The 19,425-nt window shown below is 62.5% G+C and overlaps 3 protein-coding genes across 3 annotated transcripts; all 3 read left to right on the forward strand.

The window, feature by feature from the left end:
• Positions 1–310: 310 nt before the first annotated feature.
• LSCM1_04146 (uncharacterized protein) lies at positions 311–2,056 on the forward strand (the record flags this gene model as incomplete). Its single annotated transcript, XM_067321668.1, has 1 exon — positions 311–2,056. One exon carries the CDS (start codon positions 311–313, stop codon positions 2,054–2,056), a length of 1,746 nt encoding a protein of 581 aa, XP_067177899.1.
• A 714-nt stretch (positions 2,057–2,770) lies between these two features.
• On the forward strand, positions 2,771–4,366 carry LSCM1_04147 (uncharacterized protein; the record flags this gene model as incomplete). Its single annotated transcript, XM_067321669.1, has 1 exon — positions 2,771–4,366. The coding sequence occupies one exon, from the start codon at positions 2,771–2,773 to the stop codon at positions 4,364–4,366; it is 1,596 nt and encodes a 531-aa protein (XP_067177900.1).
• A 2,288-nt stretch (positions 4,367–6,654) lies between these two features.
• Positions 6,655–13,956, forward strand: LSCM1_04148 (uncharacterized protein; the record flags this gene model as incomplete). The annotated part of the gene is made up of 1 exon (XM_067321670.1): positions 6,655–13,956. The coding sequence occupies one exon, from the start codon at positions 6,655–6,657 to the stop codon at positions 13,954–13,956; it is 7,302 nt and encodes a 2,433-aa protein (XP_067177901.1).
• Between the last annotated feature and the right edge of the window lie 5,469 nt (positions 13,957–19,425).

Here is a 19,425-nt window from a genome sequence, read left to right on the forward strand (position 1 = left end):
CCAAAAGCCGTAGGAGGGGTGAGCGAGACGCGATTGTACAGAGGGTCAAAGAAGAGCCGCATCGGTCGACGTCTAACGGCTGTCGTGCGCCGTTGCCGCTTCGCCTTTTTCTTTTCGCTTGCTTTTTTCTCCGTTTTACCGTTGCTGCTCGCTCAGGAACTCCGTCTTGTGCTCGCCTTGCCATCACCCCTCCACCTGCTGCGCACCAGAGACTCTATCGTATCAGTGTCTGGGGGGAAGTGCGGTTGCGTTGGCGACACATCTCTGTGCACTCCTCGCTTCTGCCCTCATAAGCGTACATACGCAGCAGATGGGTGCAGGCGGCAGCTCAGGGCACTCCAGAGGCACGGCGGGGTCTCCAAAAACAGGCGACGCGCCGAGGCCGGCTGGGGCAAGTGCGACAACCAAAGCACGTGAGCGAGAGGGCGCGTCTCAAGCTGCAGCCTCCAGTGGCGGCTTGGCGGAAGCGGAAGCGGAAGCCAAACCTTGCGCTACCCACTCGAACAAAGGCGACGCACTACATGTTATTGTGCGTCTTCTCAAACCTGGCGAAGCCCTATCACAGGAGGTGGGGCGGGTGATTGAAGGTGCGCCGATCACTGGGAACAGCATCCCCCCTCCTCCGCCGGAGGCGAGCGAGGAGGGGACGCAGTTCGGCTGGTTTGTCGAGGATCTGGAGCGGCCAGGCACCTGGGAGCCGTACACGAAGGAGTCGGCGGACCGTCTGGAGGATGCCTTCCTGAACATGCGTAGCACCTGCACCGTTGTCATGAAGAAGCGTACCTACACCGTTAATCTGCAAACCATGCAGCAGCTGGCGGCGGCGCCGGCTGGAGCGGGAAGCCTCTACCCTGCACAGCAGCAGCGCACCCGAGAAGTAAAGCGGGTGCCGGTGGTAACTTGCACTGACCCCAACACCGGCGAGGTGAAAGTGAGGGAGGCGCCGCAGAAAATGGTGGACCCCTTCGCGGATGAAGAAGAGGAAAGCGCCAATGGGCAACCCCATAAGATCGCCGAGGGTGCCAGCGACGTCTTCGGTGCGGATGCTGATAATGCTGCCGTCACCACTGCAACCGAAGGCAGTCACCTGCCTCATCTCATTCGGACAGTTGTACCGCACACCTCGCCGATCTATACGATGGAGTGCACCCCCGATATGCAGCAGCTTTGTCCTGAAGCGTGCGCACTTGTCGAGCCTGCTGGAGGCGCACTGGTGCTGTCAAGCGGCCATGACCTGCAGCTGCTGGAGTGGAGCATTCAGAGCAGCACCGTCGTCACGCGCTATGCGCTGCCGGGAACCACACCCAAGAATTCGGTGCTGACGGCGAACTACTCCTCTACAGCGAAGTGGGTGGTGGCTGGGCTGGACGACTGTACCGCGCGCCTGTACGCCATCGGCAATCCGACAGAGGTCTATCGCCTGGTGGGGCACACGCACAAGGTGTACGGCGCGGGCATCCTGTCCGGCGACACGCAGGCGGTGACGGCAAGCATGGACTGCCGGGTGAAGCTGTGGGACATCGAGACCGGGGCCTGCGTGCGCACGGTGGTGCCGCATAAGTCGCACATATTCGCCCTTCGGCCTCACCCCGCCGACGCCAACTTTGCCTTAACGGCCGGCGAGGACCGCGTCGTCTGCATGCACGACTTTCGCCTGGAGAGCTCCATCGCGACGGTATTCACGGGGCACGAGCGCACTGTCTGGGATGTCGACTGGAACCCTGTTGATGCGACCTTCGCTGCATGTGGCATGGACTGCACCGCGCGCATTTTCGACCCACGCGTCAGCACTGCAGCCGTTGAGACGTTGCGCAGCCACAGCCGCGCATTGCACAGCATCAAGTACACCCCGCGAGGGCGAGGCCTACTGTCGTGCAGCAAGGACTCTTTTGTGACCATGACCGACAGCACCAACTGGAGGGTGCAGTGGCAAGCCAAAGCTCACGGAGCGACAGTGTTTCGTGTGCGCTATCAGACCGGTAAGTCTGTCATGCTGACCGCGTCGTCGGACTCGAGCGTGAACGTGTGGAGCTGGGGCGCCATCGCGCAACTCTGAACACAGCCGAGAACGCGCGAGTAGCGAATAGTGCGAGTAGCCGGGGGCAGCCCCAACAAAGGCTCGAAGTGAGCGCGATACACGTTGTCTGTCTGTCTGCGTTTCTGTGCGTGTGTGTGTGGGAGGGGGGGTAAAGCCATGCTCGTTACACCACCACCCTGCCACCCGGCACCTCCCTTTCATCTCAGCAGCGGCTCTCCCTCTATCCCCCCCACCCTGTGCGTATGTGTATGTGCGTCTATCTACCCTATCTCTCCCCCCGAACAAGACCCCTTTTTCGGTCTTCCTACGCCCTGTCAAGGCGCGTGTCTGGCCATTGGGGAGGGGGGAATTCCAATCCGCCCCGTGCCCCGACCCCTCCCCAAACAGAAGATAAGGCAACATGAAACGCGGAAGCTTAGAGGGCGAGGGCCGAGCGTGGCTCTGCCTACCTCTTCTCCGAAGGAACGACCTATCGGTCCGCGAGCATTGCTACGGTGTTCTCTTTACTTGCATGTGCATCCCCCTCTCCCTTCTCGCTTGCTCGCGCCCAACACGGCGACGTGAGAGAGCCGCGTGCTGCCCTTCCCTCGCCCGCTATCCCACGCTACGTGGTTGGCGCGTTCCAGCGTGCACACTGTGCTCTGATTGGCCACGCGTACCCTTTTTGGTAGCGAAGGCGCGCTTTTCGTTGTCGCCTGTGTGTGAAGACAACCTCTCCGCAGCGTGTGGCCCATGCTGCATCATCGAGTTGTGCTCCTCTCGGTCCCGCTGCACGGAGTGGAGCTGGCAGGGTTACTGTTCACCGACTACATCTGTAGCTCGCTGTTTCAGGTGGACGTTGCCGAGGCGCTGAGTGACGTCAACGGATGGATCTCTTTCTTCAGAAGCGGCCTCAGCCCCACCGCGCTGCTCAGCTTCTACAGCCGACTCATCAGCGACAGGCTGCTCTTCCGAATGCTCGAGTGCGGCGTGTCCGCGGCGTGCATGCAGAGTAAATCTAAGCTGTGCAAGGACGCACTTGCGTTCCACTACGTCTACCCCATCGTGTGCAACTACCGCTACGGCCGCCTGTGGTGCACGCGACTCCTCCGCTTCGCGGGGCAGCTCCTTTCTCCACGCTTCCTACGACGGTCAGGCGGTGGTAGCAGTTGTGACGCCTCACGCACAGCAGCGCGTGCTTCAGCGAAAAGCGGCGCCGCGACCAGCGCGGCGCCGCAGCCCCTCCCATCACCAGGCGCGGTGGACGCACAGGCAGTCTTTTATCGCAACCCGCCGCGGCCCTCGCAGGCCAAGCCGTTTGAGGGGATGCCCGAGCCCTGCCAGCACGCGCTGCGCTACTACCTTGACAGCTATCAATCACGGCCCTTTTACACCGTCTTCGTCAGCGGCCTCATCGCTGATGTGGCGCTCTTCGCAACGGAGCAGATTATGTGGTGCATGTACTTTTACCAAGAACGCACAAAGCGAACCTCGCGGTGGCGACTGCTGAAACCCTTCCTTTCCGACTTGGTTGTAGCGTCGGTTCAAGCGACTTTGGTGTACGCCGCACGCGTGTCGGGCGTCTTGGCTGGGCAGCGTCTGTCGCGCGAGCCTACCGGCGGTGGTATTTTCTGGGGCGAGCGGTTGGCGCTGCTCTTGCTGTCGCCCGGCATCCTCCACGTGAGCCTCATCGCTGGGCACGCTGTCCGAGACGCCCTTGAGCGCCGCCACCCCCGCACTGTCGAGGACGAAGTGGAGGATAAGCGTCTCGAAGAAGAAGCCGAGGAGGCGGCGCGGGCTCAAGCGGCTGCGGCGCACGCTGCGTTCGCCTTCACCTCTGTCCCTCTCGGCAGCGCGACGGGGCGTGCGGCGAACGGTCCTGGCGGTGACGGCGCAGAGGGGTGTGCTGGGCACTCCGATCAAGGCGGTGCCTCTATGAGCAGGGTAGCCAACTACTACGAGGTGCTCGGCGTGACAGAGCAGTCGAATGTGCCAGAGATCAAGAAGGCGTACCGCACGAAAGCGCTACTCAGCCACCCAGACCGTGTCGGCAAGGACCCGGTGGCGCAGGAGCGGGCACGGCAGCAGATGTCGGTCATCAACGAGGCCTACGACACACTGATCGACCCTGAGAAGCGAGCACGGTACGACGCGGTGCGCTGTTTTTCCGAAGGGTCCGCTTTGCTCAAGAAGCTCGAATCGATGACCACGGTGCAACTGGCTGCTGTGAGCATGGCGGCAGTATTCGGCCTCGGTATCCTGACGGTCGCGTCCGCGTATGGGCAGTATCTAACCATCTATCAGCGGATGACATCGATGGGGCGGGGCCCGCTGATGCTCTTCTCGTAGCATGCGGCGCTGTCGTACTCCTCGTTGCCACGTGAGAGGCGGGGGGAGGCACACAGAGTGCTTTCGTTGTTGGGCAACCGCCTCCCTCTTCACACCGATCCGTAGCTGTAGTTGCCATCTTGAGCGCCAGCTCCACGGAAGCTTACTCGCGCTGCCGAACTGTCGACCTCCTCATCTTTTCAGAGAGAGACGTAGGGAAAGCCGAGTGCTGAGCTGGCGGTCTGCAACCTTTTTCGTTGCTTCGGCTCCACGCACAGAAAGCTGCCGCCGCTGCGGCCCTCTGTTATTTGCTGCCATTTTAGGCAAGCGCGTTTCTGTGTGTGCGGGTGGGTGTGCCTCTGTCCACCTCCTTGCCGAAGAGTGCCTGCTGGGGCAGGGGAGGAGTGCCGCGTGGAAGCGAAGAGGTGTTGGAGCGCAGTATCACTGATGGCAGGGAACGGACAACTCCGTGTGCTGCCTCAGGGGGCCAGCGCCCCCTTACCCCCACCCCCTGTCAATGCCGAGACCCTTTTCACGGCGACAGGCGCAATCGCCCACAGTGTCACGAAGCCAGTGCTACTCATCGCGACAGACGCCGACGGCCACGCCCTCGATGCTGTAGCGTCGGAGAGGCCCGTAACGGTGAAGACGCTTGTGCGATCTATATGGTGGCCAAGGCGCCGACTTGACGCGAGCATGTCATACCAGGCCATCGCTGCCCGCTGGCGATGGGCGGCGTGCACCACCCCTGTAGGGAAGCACGGCACGTCGGCCGGCGAGATGACCGTGACTGTAAGGCAGCCTGAAAAGCCAAGCTGAGTGGATAGAGCTTGAGGGGGATGCGTTGCCCAGATGATGGGATCGGCGCCTCGGTGCAGCGCGTGTCGCCACCGCTGCTTTGCCTCACGCCCTGGTGCCTGTGTGGCGGGACCGTAAGTGGGGGGGGAAGGGGTGTGCGGGCGGCGGGCCTTGATGTGTATGTTGAATGGCGGGACGAGAGCGAACTTGCTGACAATTCCGCACATAAGGAGACGAAGAGAAGGTGAATAGTGTGATGTGCCGCTCTCATCACGTCCTTCTTTCCCTCGGCGGCTGCATCCTTGTCAACGGGCATGCTCAGGTGCGCGTCGGCCGCGGCAACCATGATGGTGGAGACAAAGCGCCACACGCGCGGCTCGTTGAAGAGGGTCGGCTTGTTGTCTTCTCTCCTCCAACGTACACGTGTCACACGTGAGCGGACGCGAAGAAAAAGTAGGAAGGGCAACCGCAAAGGGGGGATGTCTCGCTCACACACGCGTGTAGGCCACCAGCGAAGCGCGTCAGAGGCGCGAAGTCGTGTGCGCTGCAGGCAGATCTACATAAATATACATATTTATGTATGCATGCCTGCGTGTACGTATGGAAAAGGCGGCAACCAGCACTTGTGCTGGGCAGGTTAATACGCGCATTGGCAGTACGGCGCGCTCAGCTGCGGCTCTGCAGCCTGCTGCCCCCTGCCTGGAGACCCTTTTTTTGCTGCCTCGGCATTCGCTCCCTGTAGTCCTCGGCGCGCTTCTTTTATGGAGAGGTGATGAGGCACGTCCCGTGCGCCATGACAGCCGGCAGCCGTCATTTCTCACCCGAACGAGCGTCGCCGTCCTCGTCCACTCTCTGCCTTTCTCATTTTCCCCACGCCACGTCTCCGTTACTCTTCAACACGCACCGTCCCCTTCGACTATACTCATGGCACATGGAGCACTTCTTCGTCCACACCCCGCCACCCACTTCGGCACCCCGCCCAGTCAGCCTGCTCTTGGGTCTACAGAAGCGCCCCAACGGGCCATTGAGAGCCACTGCTGTCCCCTGCATAAGCCGTGCTGCACTGCCTCCTCCTATCATTCCCCAAGCCCAAAACGCACCGACGGCTGTCGCCGATTCTTTCACGCACCTCTCCCCTCGCATACAAATACACGCACGCATTCCGCGGCGCATGCGTGGCCGCAGATAGAGAGAGATTGCATCACCCTCGACCACAACGCGGCCTGCACCCCCCCCCGTCTTCTCTTCGTTAACTCTTCTTCTCCTTCCCCCTTCATCAGCCCTCTCCCGTCTACACGCGCACACACCGCGCCCAATCCTCTTCTCTTCGCTCCATCGGCTCTGCTCTCCCCCTCCCCCCTCTGGGCCCCGTCTCGCCTGCGGAGCGGTACGAGGCTCTCCGATTCGGTTTCCTTTCGCCTCCGTCCCCACTTTTTCTCGCTTTGGGGGAGGGGCGCGAGTGTTCTGCCCCCCTCCGGCCTCTCTCCCATCACCCCTTTCCCCTGAGTGAAATGGCGAATACACCAGCCGGGAGCGCGAGCGCGGGTGCCACACCGCAGTACTACGACCTTAGTGCCCCGCTCAACCGCCCTGTCACGACTATTCAGGTCGAAAATTTTACCCCAGGGGAAGGAATGACGCCTTCACTCGTGCTCGAAGATGGAAGTCACTACTTCGGGTCCGTTGTGGAGGAGGGCAGGTGCCGCATTCCGTGTGGATGCGGCATCATGTTGTTTCAGCATGATCAGAGCGTGAAGCCCAGCTTTGCCGTCACCGCAGCGACGAGCACTGATAGCAGCAGCGGCGTCGGTGGCAGCCTTGCTACCTTCTTCTTCGGCCGAGGGGCTCCGCAGGGCAGCGGCGCAAGTCCGGCATCGATAGCCTTCATAAATCTGTGCAAACGGTATCGGCAAGGCGACCGATACGGAGGCGACTGGGCCAACGGCGTGTTCCATGGCGACGGCGTGCTGGTGACAAGCAGCTTCACCTACCACGGCACTTGGATAGAGGGGCAGATGCAAGGAAAAGGGACCATCTCTTACACACGCAAATACGTCGACTACCGACCGCGTCACACGAGCGGCAGGAATGTCTCTGCTGGGGGCAGCGGGGTTGGCGAGGGGGTGAGTAACCTGCTACTGAAGGGGCTCTCATACGTTTCACCATTCGAACTAGTCGCGACGGCGCCGGCGCCAAAAGAGTACATTGGCGATTTCGACGCCATGCGCTACCGCCACGGCACGGGGCTCATGCGCTACTACAATGGCGACGTCTACGAGGGGGAGTGGCGCGACAACTGCCGTCACGGCCGTGGAAAGCTGCGCAAGATGGATGGCGAGGTGTACGATGGTGACTGGGCTCTCGACCAGCGGCACGGCAACGGCAAGATCATGTACCCGAACGGGTCTCTCTTCAAGGGCAGCATGGAGCACGATCAGCGTCACGGCGAGGGCGTCATGCGCTTTGCCAATGGAGACGAGTTCTTCGGCACCTTTCGAAGGGATCGAATCGCGGGGCAGGGCACGATGCGCTACCGCAACGGCGACGTCTACGAGGGGGAGTGGCGGGACCAGCTGCGCCATGGGCAAGGCAAGTATACCCTGAAGCGGACTGGGGCGACGATGCACGGCGAGTTCCAGAGCGGCCTCATCCACGGAGAAGGCACTGTCATCGTGCCGGGGGTGTCCACCTTTGTTGGCATCTTTGTGCGCGGTGAGCGCACCATTGGCACCATGCATTGGCATCAGCAACCGTCACAACATTCGCTAGCAGAACTCGCCAGCGTTGATGCCGCCGCTGCTGCTTCAGCAACGGCGCCAGCGCCATCAGAGATATCGGCGGTATCCCCCGTGGACGGAGCGCTGTACCCAGATCCCGCCACGGCTCCTGTCCTGGGTGCGAGTGTCACGGCGACGACGGCAACCTCCATCGTGGGCGGGAAAGCAAGCACCAAGAACTACCTCTGCTACCAAGGGCAGTGGCATGGGGAGCACATGCACGGCAGAGGGCTCCTCTGGTACACGAACGGCGACTTCTACGCTGGCGCCTTTCACAGAAGTCGCCGTCATGGTGCCGGCAACATGCGCTACGCCGCCGAGCAGGCCGAGTTTAGCGGACAGTACGTTCATGGCGTACGTCACGGTTTAGGGCTGCTGCAGCGCGCCAACAGGACCATCCAGGCTGGGCGCTGGCAGCAAAACACCTTCGTGGAGGGGTACGAGGGGGAGTGGGATGGGTCTGTGTTTCACGGTATTGGGCGGCTGACAATGCCGGTGGATATCTTCCTCGCCATGCGCTCGAGCAACTCTGCCCTGAAGTTGTCAGAGCTAAAAGCGATGCGAGGCGACGGCTTTGGCATCGCCCCGTCAAGCGCGTCGTCCCTCGATGGGCATGAGGAAGGCCGCAGCATAGGCGGCGACGGAGCACCAGCTGCGGCAGCAACCGACGCCTCCTCAAGTGGTGCCACGGTCGATCGCACTGGCGTGCCGCCTCTCTTCATCGATTTCTTCGGCCTGTTCCGTAACGGTCTACGTGACGGGCTGGGCATCCTCAAGCTGCCCGCCCTGGACGGCCTCGTGGGTAGCTCGCTGAACCTCGCAGAAGAGCGCAGGTCAGGCGGTGGTGGCGGGCAAGGTGATGGCGGCGGCCGCGCCGCTGCCGCCTACACTGCGGAGGAGGTGAAGACTGAGAAAAGCCGAAAGGGCGGCAGTGGCAGTGGCGACGACAAGAGTGCTGCGGGTGCATCCCGCGGCCGAGGAAAGACTCGCAGCTTTACCTCCCTGTCGTCCATGGTCATCAAGGGGCGTTGGGTTCGTGAAGTGCTTCACTGCGACAAAGGTGTGTGGGCCTTCCCTAGCGGTGTCGTCTACATTGGAAGCTTTCGAAACGGCGCACGCGACGCCGCGCGCGCGTGTGTCTGGTGGCCAGATGGGTCGGTACTGGAGAGCGGGTGGTGTGGCGATGCACCAAGCGGGGGTGGCATCTGGTATCAGCGCAGCCGCGCCAACCCGGTCTACCGAACGATCGTCCCGAGTGTGCTGCGTCACTCGCAGTCGCGACGGCTATCGGGGAAGGTCTCTTCGCCTTCGCGGTGCACTAATTCGATCGTCAGTGACGCTGGCGGTGCTATTGGACACATCACGAACAGCGCACAGGCGGGCGATCTCTTCGGCCTTTCGAGCCTCTGGGGGCTCATCGGGTCTGGTCTCATCGACCGCAGCGCCAGCGGCACCTGTGCCGGCGACAGCGGCACGGACGACGAAAGCGACGACGACCGACCGCGACGCGTGCTTATCGACTTTGGCAACCACCTTACCTTCTCCTGCTCCTGGCGCCCGTACATGATGGACTTGAGCGCGTACGCGGCGGTGGTGCTCCCCCAGATTGGGCGTCAAACGTCTCCGCTGTCAGACAGCACGCCGTGGCCGCAGCTGTACAGCTCGCCAAGCATGTCGGCCGCCCTTGGTGCGCCGCGGCCGTGGGCGAGAAGGACGGCACAAGGCGGGAACGCGTCTAAAAAGAGCGCTGCTGGCAGCAGTGGCGGCGGTGGGTCTCCAGCCTCCGTACCATGGCCCATTCCTACAGCGAAGCAGATGTCCAACTGCGCCCACTCGCTTCATCTCGCAGACGCGCCGGCTAGCGTGGCGATCGGTCGCGCTAGCGGCCCTGGCGTTGTCTACTTCGACTCCGGGGTCGTGCTTGCAGGAGAGTGGCTCGGCAACGCACCTCGGCTAGCCGTCCCATACCGCCCGTGGTCCGCCTTTGACCACTTCGTCACGTGGCAAACGACTCGGGCGGCGTCGCGCAACTGCGCCAGCACGGTACCACGCCTGACGGCGCCGCGGCTGCAATCGTGCTACACCTCTGTCTTGGCGGCTGCGCCGGAGGACGTTAGTGGCGAGCCGCGTCGCGCTGCTGGTGGGCGACTGGCTATGGCGGCGTCACCCCTAGCAGTTAGCCGCGGCGCCGATGCGACAGAGCAGGCGGTGGAGCCGCCTACCCCTACATCGTCACTGCCCTCCCCCGAGGCGCACTGTACAATGTGTGGGAAGGACTACAGCTTCTTCCGAAAGCGTGTCCACTGCACCCTGTGCCTGCGCTCGACCTGCTCTTCTTGCCTGGGGCACATGGACACAAAGGGGCCTACGAACCAGGAGGATGTCAACGCACTACTGCGTCACGCCTACGTTACAGCGGAGAAGACGCTGCAGCTCTCCGCCGCAGCAGCGGCGAAAGGCGCCCCCACCAACGCCAGTAGTAGCGCAGCCAGGCCCATCACCTTTCCGAGCCTCTCCGCGGAGCAGATCGACCACGCGTTCGACAAGAAGGACGTCTCGACAGTGCCTGTCTGTGCAGACTGCGTGCGCTCCGTCCTGTGGAAGCTGCAGTACACGCAGCTTTGGATACCGATGTCGATGTTCTCCTCTGTTGTCGAGGGTGGCACGCATCAGCGCGAAATGCGGCGCAACACCAGCGCTCAGGCCGCCCTTCAGCATGGGAGCAACCTCACGAACGAAAGCGGTGCCGCCGACGATGATGTCGGCGACGGGGGGGCCGAGGCGTCCCACCTACTTTCGACAGTCGCCAACAGTCAGGAATCTTCTCAGCATGTGTTGGCGGTCGGGCAGTCCCTCCCTCTCTCTCCCTGGCATTCCGCTGCGTCGACCACGGCCTTGGATAGCACGATGCATCAGCAAGAAGATGATGCGGCTCCGGATGCTGACAGCGCACCTTGCCGCACAGCAGCAGCAGCTGTGTACTCTTCTGAAGTAGTCGCCACTGGCGTTGCCAGCCACAGCGTCAGGTTAGAGATGAATGATGCAGTGGTCGACGAAGCGGCGCACAGCCCGTTGGCCATCACACACGCGGAAGCAGCGGCTACTCAACACAAGCCGTCCACCTCTGCCGCGTCGCCCTCGCGCGCCAGCGACGGTGCTGTGACCGAAGCATCACCTGCACCTCCTACCTCGCCCAAGCAGGTCCCCAGCCGGCCGCTAAGGCTTTCTAACAGCCCTGAAGCAGCGCGTCGCAGCTGCAGTACGCTCCAACCGCCAACGCAGTACATTATCTACAGCGGCTACACATCACACACCATCCCGCACGTCTACGGCGAGCTTTGGTGGGGACGTCAGTACTACTACCGCGGCGGCTTCTGCGCAGGAGAGCGGCACGGATTCGGCACGCAGTACATGCCCAACGGCGAGTGGTACGAGGGCGGCTTCGAGCGAGACGCGTGGCACGGCGAGGGCGTGTACTACCTCGATGACGGCTCCGTGCTGCTCGGTGAGTTCCGCAAGGGCAAGCTGCACGCAGTGCACTACCGCGGTGAGGTGGAGGAGAGTGACGTGGCTGGCGTACGGCCGCACGGCCGCGGTATCGGCTACAGCCCAGACGGCTCCATCTACAACGGCGAGTGGGTGCACGGTCAGCGTCACGGCACCGGCATGCTGCACCTAACCGACGGCAGCTCCGTGTACAGCGGCACATTTGTATCAAACGCGATGGAGGGGATGGGGAAGCTCGTGACGACCAGTGGGGCCTACTATGGCGACTTCCGCCAGAACACGCAGCACGGCAAAGGGCTGCTCTTCACCTCCAACTGTGTCGTAGAGGGGTCGTGGGTGCACGGCACCTCTTCCGGCTTCACGCGCATCTACGAACGCGCCACGGGGGAGGTGTATGAGACGACTTACTGCGACGGCAACGAGCGGGACGACTGCTTCACTGCGCCGGTGATGATTGAGGACGACGAGGCCGCCGAGTGCGGGCAGTGCGGCACGGCCTTCTCTTTCTTCCTCCGCCGGCACCACTGCCGCCTCTGTGGAGACGTCTTCTGCGACGCCTGCACGCAACACCGCGCAACGCTACCACCGACTGTCACAGGAGACGGCAGCACGAGTGCGAAGAGCGAACTCGCCGGCCCTGGCCCGCCGGCGGCGAGCGGGCAGCAACTTCGGGTGTGTGATGCGTGCTTCTTTCGGCTCTCCCAACGCCGCATGATTGCGCTGCGCCGCTACGCTGACGGTAGTGTGTACGCTGGCTGCTGGAGTCAGGGGCGGTGGGTGTCGCGTGGGCTGTACTGCCGGCCAGACGGCGTTTTTGTGGTGATGGACGCCCACGGGCACGCCCTCCTGCAACTGGTGCGCCTTGAAACGGCAAAGGAGAAACCTAAGGGGGGCGCGAGTGGGGATATCAACGAGCCGGCAAAGGCGAGGGCGACACTGCCGGTTGGCGGCCTTGGTGTCGGTCGCCGCCCGTCGCGCGCCACCGGTCTGCCTGTCTCGCCCTCTATCCTTCAGGATGCTGGGCCGGCGAAGGAGCTTCTCGACGGCGTCTCAGAGAGCTCGTCGCGTAAGGACCTCGACGCGTTCCTGCTCTGGTGGGCGACGACGCGCAGCAGATGTGGCCTGCAGGTTCCCCTGGATATAGCTCTCGTGATCCACTATCAGTGCATGCCAGCGCATATGCTGCGCGGCAAAGAGGCCACGGTGAAAGCTGGCTCAGATGCAGCCATGTACCTGGCGTCACCGGCGCGCTGCACCCTCGAGACACCCCACACTCCCTCGCTTACGCCCATCCGTTTGTTTGTCACACTCGCCGACTCGCGGCGTGAGATGCAGGCAATGGTAGAGGGAGAGGTGGCGCGGGCCTCTTGTAGTGCACCGTGCGGCCCAACAGCCGGTGCAGCTGCGCCAACGTCGAGCCTGTCAATAGAAGAGAGGCGCACAATGGACATCGACGTAGAGGCGGCGGCTTTGAGAGCGTCGAGGTTCATGCCGGTGGCAATACCTCGTGCCCCCGAGTTGCCCATCACCGCCGCTACCGCACCCGTTGCGAGCGCGGCGAAGCGGCCGCCAGAGACCACAGCAAGTCGCCCGGGCAGCTTCCACTACCATGGGCACCAGGTCTCGGGCGCAGATCCTGCTTATGCGTTCGGTCTGTCTGCCTGGGCGACGCGCCCGCCGCCATCAATCGACGCCGAGGATATCAGCGACGAGGCGCTCGTCGAGATGATACGGGCAGAGCGACTTTCCTGGTCAGAGGCTGCACCAGCCGCCGAGGCCCCCGCCGCGCCAACGATTCCACTCCTCATGCCACCTACACCGGACCCTCCCTCTGCCGGCTCCAACTCCGCTGTGTCATGGAACGTATGGGCGACGCGCGATGTGCCACGCTATAACCCTGCGCCGCTGACGACAGTGGCAGCCGAAGCCATCACAGCCTCTCAAGCACCGATGGAGGAAGCCGCCGGGGGTGGCGAGGCCGCTGCGGCGCCTCTGCTGACCCCCCGCACTGAGGCAGACATGTACTTTGCATGCCCGTTCTGGGGCCCGACTGTGCCAGACGCGCAGCTGCTGCTGGAGCAGGGCAAGATGACTCAGGCCACGAAGCTGATGTGCCGTCTCCAGCAGCGGCACAGCGAGGCCCTGTATCAGCAGCAGGAGGGACAAGGAAGCCGCGGTGGCAGCAGCCGCAGCGACAGCGACAGCGACAGCAGCGGCGGCGGCGAGGGGACCAGACGCAAAGGCGCGGCCGCGAGTGGTGGAAGGAGTGCTCGGCGAAGTGGTGAAGCGGAGGACCCGCTACGTGTGCTGCAGAGCCTGCAATCCGGTGCTTCCACTGTCAGCGCGTCCTCGTGGGAGGCGGGGCCGCTACTCGCTCCAGAGCAGCGGGCGCAGGGCGGGGAGGGATGGGCACCGACCCCGATGCACGGTCCATTTGTTTTCGAGATCTCTGCCCACGAAAAGCGACGAAGCGCGGATGGGCAGCGGTGGTACGCAAAGGTAACCCAAAGAGAGGCGCAGAACTTTTAGTGGCGCGAGCCCATTGCTTGTGCACGCCCCGTGTTGCTTTTCAGTTTCCGCTGTTTTCTTTGTCCGCTCTCTCCAGCTTCACCGACAGCGGCTGTCTCATGAGTCGGTCACTTGTGTCTCGTCTGCTCATTGTTTCCTGCCTGCCATGACGTCCCGTGTAGGGTGCGATGGACATCAGAGAAGAGATCATCGGCAGAGATCTGCCTTGTCTGTCTGCCCCGGCCGGGTGTGACGGAATACATGGCCTGTGCGCCTGCGCATGGCGCCCTCTTTGGGTTCGCACATGTGCGCCGGCGCTCTTCATTCTGGCTATTTAGCATACATTTCCCCCACTCCGCTGTCTCATGAACGGCAACGCTCACTCCCACGCGCCCCTCGCCTGCCTTTCATCTCACGCTCGCTCGCCCTTCTCCCACAGCTCAAGCACTGTCCACTCAGCTCAGGCGCATACACTTCTACGCCCGCGCCCTCTCTCTCCGCCCCCCTTTCGCTTTCGGCCTTTTCGGTCTGTGTGTGTGTGTGTGTGTGTGTGTCCAGAGAAGAGCGCCGACTCTTTTTTTGCTCGCACCGGAGCGATCCACACAACGATACAAAGAGAGGGAGGAAAACGGCAAAGAGAGGCGGCGGAATTAAGAAAGCCGCCTTGCACTGCTTCGCGTCTGTGTGTGTGTGTGTGTGCGAGTGCGTCTCTGTTATACGTATCGCACCCCTCCGAGCGACTGCGTGCGATACGTATAGCGAGGCGAAACGGTCATGGGTAATAGTTTGTACGCAAGCCACAGAACACCAACACCTTCACACGCACACACAGCGGCACTTTGCTTCTTCTGCGTAACTGTGCACTCGGTATCCCCCCCAGTACACTTGAGCATCCATTCATCTCCCTCCCTCTCGTGCGTTGACGTATTTTTCCGTTGTTTCGGTAAGTATCCGTCCGTGTGCGCGTGTGCGTGCGGGGGTGGGAGTCGGGTCAGCGTTTGCGCACACGCGTGCGAGGCCTCTGTGCACGCGCGTACGCATAGGCGTAGACGCGCCCCGAAGAGCAGGCTGAAAGAGAGACGCATAAAGAGAGTGCAAAGGAAGCGACAAGAAGGGATCCGCTGGGCTGGCGATCCTGCCCCCCTTACTCGCACCTGTTCTTCTCTGCTTCTCGAGTGAGGTCTCTCTTGCTTGACGTCTTCATCTTCCCTCAGCTGCTCCTCCCCTACCCGTGTCTCTTGTGCTCTCAACGGCATTTTTTTTGCCTGTGTGTGTTTCTTCTTCGTCGGTTACGCATACGCAGCGGCACCGCTAGCCAAGCAGACCCGTACACCCCCCCTCCCCCCTCCCCTCCCACACGCCCCCCCGACTTACACACACACAGAAAGCAGCAAACAGGGACCTGCGAAAAAGAAACAGATAAACACATCTCTCTCTCTTAAAGACGACCGTTTAGGGCATTGCCACGCCCTCCCCTCCCCCCTTCAATCCTCCTCCCCATACGCACATCCGCTTCTCGACAGCACGCGCGTCTGCCTCCCCCCCCATCCGAAGACTGGTGGTCTCGCGTGAGCAGTTGCCGTCCTTTCTTCGCCTTTTTTTGGTCCTCGTCTGTTTTCCCCCCGGCTATGCATACGCGCTGAGTGCGCCCGTCGCTTCTCTTCACCCCACCCCCGCCCTTTCTCTCGCGTTTGCTCTCGACCCTTTCCTCCTCTACTCTCTGTATTGGCCAGTGCGATCCCCCTCTCTCTGCCCCCACCCCCTCCCTACACACGTACACACACTTCCTCTTCAAGTTGTATCTCACTCACCTATCCCTGCTCTGTGTGTGTGTGTGTGGCCTCCCCTCTGCGATCTTTTGCCTCTTCTCCACACACTCATACATACATATATGTATGTGTGTTTGTGTGTGTTGTTCCGTTGTGTTCACCCTGTAGCGCTCTATTTAAAGCGCTTGTGTGTACCATATCCATCGGCCTGCTGTCTCGGCTCTCCGTCGGACGCGTGCTCGCAGCAGATCCCGACCCCCTCTCTTTTACGTTGCCCCCTTTCGCCATCGCATATCTTTTCATTGCTGTGCACTCTCTCTGCCCCTCTCTGTCTCTTTTTCCATATATATTTGCATATTGCCCGTGTGCGCACGTTGTTTTTTTTCTGCGTGTTGGCGGCGAAAAGAGGGAGGGGAGGGGAGGGGCCACTGCCTCATTGCGTATGAGCAACGCGTCCCTCGGCGTTGAATCTCTCTGTGCTTGCGTCTTTTCCCTTCGTCGCTCTCTCTCTCTGTTTTCCGCCAGCGCTGTCCCAACTTATCCTCTTGAGTCGCTCGTGGGCAGCGCGGGCGTGCGGGGAAGAGATCGACCAGAATGGAAGAGGATGCGGCAAAGCGGGCAAGCAGTATACGCCACAACCGCCATGATGCGCTTCCTCCTCTCAATCCGTCGCTGCTGACTCCGCCCTTGGCGACCACATCCACACGGACGGCCATGGTGCCCTCCTCCCCGACCACCGCTGCCTCGACGCTCGGGACCCCGCTTGCGGAGACTTGCCCGCGGCCTCTCGCTGGCAGCTCCACGCAGACCCCGTCCCCGAGCGAGCGCTCTCTCATAGCGTCGACGTCACCTCTGATTCAGCCAACCAGCACCGAGACGTCCTTTGCCGCGCCGTCCACGGCCAGCAGCTGGATTGCGCGCGGCCCGTCCCATGTGGAAAAGCCGACTGCTGCTGTCCCGTGTCCAGCCGCAGGCGTCACCCTGTCCAACTCATCCCTCCACCCCCTTTCAGCGGCCGCTGCGTGGAATTTCTCCTCGCTGCCACATACCCACCCGGTAGCCTTCGCCAGAATGAGCACGGCGGCTCTGCATGATGTCGAAGAGCTGGATAAGGCGGACGCCCAGCTATTCGGCGATTGTTCTGGCCGCAGTGGAAAGCAGGACCAGCGCCAAGGGCCGGCCACCTCCCTCACCGCGCTCCCACCAGCCGCGGAAACGGCACATGACGGTCCCACCCATACCAACTCTGATTCGCTCTTGTCGGCGACGTTGCGGCTCCTCTTCCGCCGCGCCAGTGGAACAAAGAATGCGGAGAGCCGAAGCAACGGTGCTGCGCAGGTAGGCAGCAGCAGCCGCGCGTCCCTTATTCAGACGCCCCTCGGCTGCTCCAGCAACTCGCCCGTCTCCGACAAGGACGCAGTGGGCGCTGCGGAATCCCTCGCTACTGATGGCAAGCACAATGACACCGCCTCCTCGAGCACGCATGCTCGACGCTCGGTGCACTTTGACGGCAGCACGCACTCCTGCGTCACCGCGACCGCACGCAGCTCGCCGCCCATTACGAGCAGTACTCTTACGAGTGCGGTGGGAGCGGCGCCTATGGCGACCACCGCACCTGCGCCGGCGCTGACGGTTGAGAGAGGACTACATGAACCTCGCGTAGACCCTGCCCCCTGCAAGACCACGGCCAAGGGAGAAAGCTTTGACGACACGACAGCCGCAGAGAGCGCTGCAGCCCCGCAACCACAGCAGCAGCCCCGACAGCCCCGCTGCGTGACTCCGCAGGAGGACTGCATAGTCACCAGCAGCCAGCGGCGGTGTTTTTCAACTTCATCGCGCGCCATGCCGCCTGCGCCTCTGGGTCTCCGTTCGGGCGCAGCTACATTGCCTAGACAGTCATTGTTCTGCTCGCCAACGTCGCTGACACAGCAGCAGCTCGTGCACGTACGCGGCGCCGACGGTTCCCCGCCGCTCATGACTGTCAACCACTTTTCCAGCGCGGTCGAGAAGCAGAGCTGGTCACGCCACTCTAAAGGCAGCAGCTGCGTCTCTTTGGATCTCGGCAATGTCGTGGACGACGACGCACCTTCGGATGGCGGTCTCGAAGACAACACGCGTTCTACGCCGAGTGGTGCAACAACGTTGCTGATGACGTCGGCGCCTGTGACCGAAATTTCCTCGGCGTCAGCCTCAGCAGCGGGGTCCCCCTCCACATTATCGAACACCGCCGGTGCGGCCGTATTCGCCGAAGCCGCGGCCAGTGCGGACGCCGCCGCTGCGAACCTGCCCATCGCCTCTTCCAGCTGCACCAGTGCTCGGCCCATCTGTGCGACTGGTCCAGCAGCAGCACCAGCGAAGACAGCCAAGCGCGTTCCCCGAGGTAGTCTAGCACCTCCTCATATCTTCAGTGTCTCATCACCACGCCTTGGCAGCGTGTCAAAGTCAGCAGCAGCAACCATACTGCCGCCCTCTACTTCTGTATGCGCCTCTCTAGCCGGCTCGCGCGCAACGAGCAGCATACATGAAAGGAGACGGCATCGGGTGCGCGCAGGCAGCCAACCAGTATCCTCCGCATGCGCGCTCGCGGCGCGCAGCGGTGCCCTATGCTCTTCGGCATCAGCCGCCACAATGCAGCGCTTCCGCACCACCGAAGACGTGCATTTCAGATGTCCCGGCAGCCGCGATCGCGATGCGCTGCGAGGCTCATCCCGAAGGCCGCTACCACCGCCGCCGCCGTCGCGTATTCCGTCGCCGATGCGGCGCATCGCGGCACACATGGGTGGCAGTTTCTCATCCCTCGCACAAACGGCCTATGAGTACCACTGCGGGCATGGCTGCGAGGCTTTGGGACAGCTCCGCTTGTCCCCAGGCTCTGCGCGTGCGTTTGCTGGGTCGCAAGGTGCACAGGGCTTCCCAGCGAACTCCCCACCGTCGTCCACATCGCTCTTCCGTGCCCGCACCGAGTCTGTTGTGAGTGACCACGATCGCGGCTTCAGCAGTTGCCGATCGGCTGTCTTCTCAAAGCGCGGGAGCCTCTCGTCGTCGATAAACGTTATAAGCACGCCGCGCTTCTCGTCCGACGGCTGTGCCTCTCGCATGTCGTCGCCGTCGACTATCCCAAGGGCCGATCAGGACACTCCTGTCGACGCCGCGCAGCAGTCATCACAGCATCACCCGTATCACAGCCTTCCCGGCCGACATAGCTTGACCTCTACGCCGATTCACAACGTTCCGACGGGCACACGCGAGTCGTCGACGGCAGACGCTGGGGTGATGCCTACCCCGGATGTGCCACCGACAAGTCCGAGGTACATCGACTCAAGCGACGCGTGTGCCGTTGGAAGTGGCGGTGGGGGCGGCTGCCAGCGGTGCTCGGGCACTCCTCAGTGTCCCGAATGTTTCGGTTGTGCGCAAATGCGCCGCGGCGTAAGCAGGCAGTGCCTGGCGGCGCCAGTCAGCCCGACCTCTGAGCTCGACGTCACGCCCACTTCTGTGACCTCCCCGGTCGACGCCCTGCTGGCGACAGCGACAAGTGCTGCGAGCCACTTGACCCCACTCTCCTTCTCCCCCGGGAATCTTACGGCGCCCATGAGCCAACACGGCAACAACTCCGCCTATCCACAATGGCCACTGGGGGGATCTGCAGGTCACCCCGCGCCGTGCGTGCCCGACGGCTTTACAATGCGCCCAGATGCGGAGATGCTGCAGCGGCTGCCGCGAG

The sequence above is a fragment of the Leishmania martiniquensis genome, chromosome 26, assembly GCF_017916325.1.
Source record: "Leishmania martiniquensis isolate LSCM1 chromosome 26, whole genome shotgun sequence".
NCBI lineage: Eukaryota > Euglenozoa > Kinetoplastea > Trypanosomatida > Trypanosomatidae > Leishmania > Leishmania martiniquensis.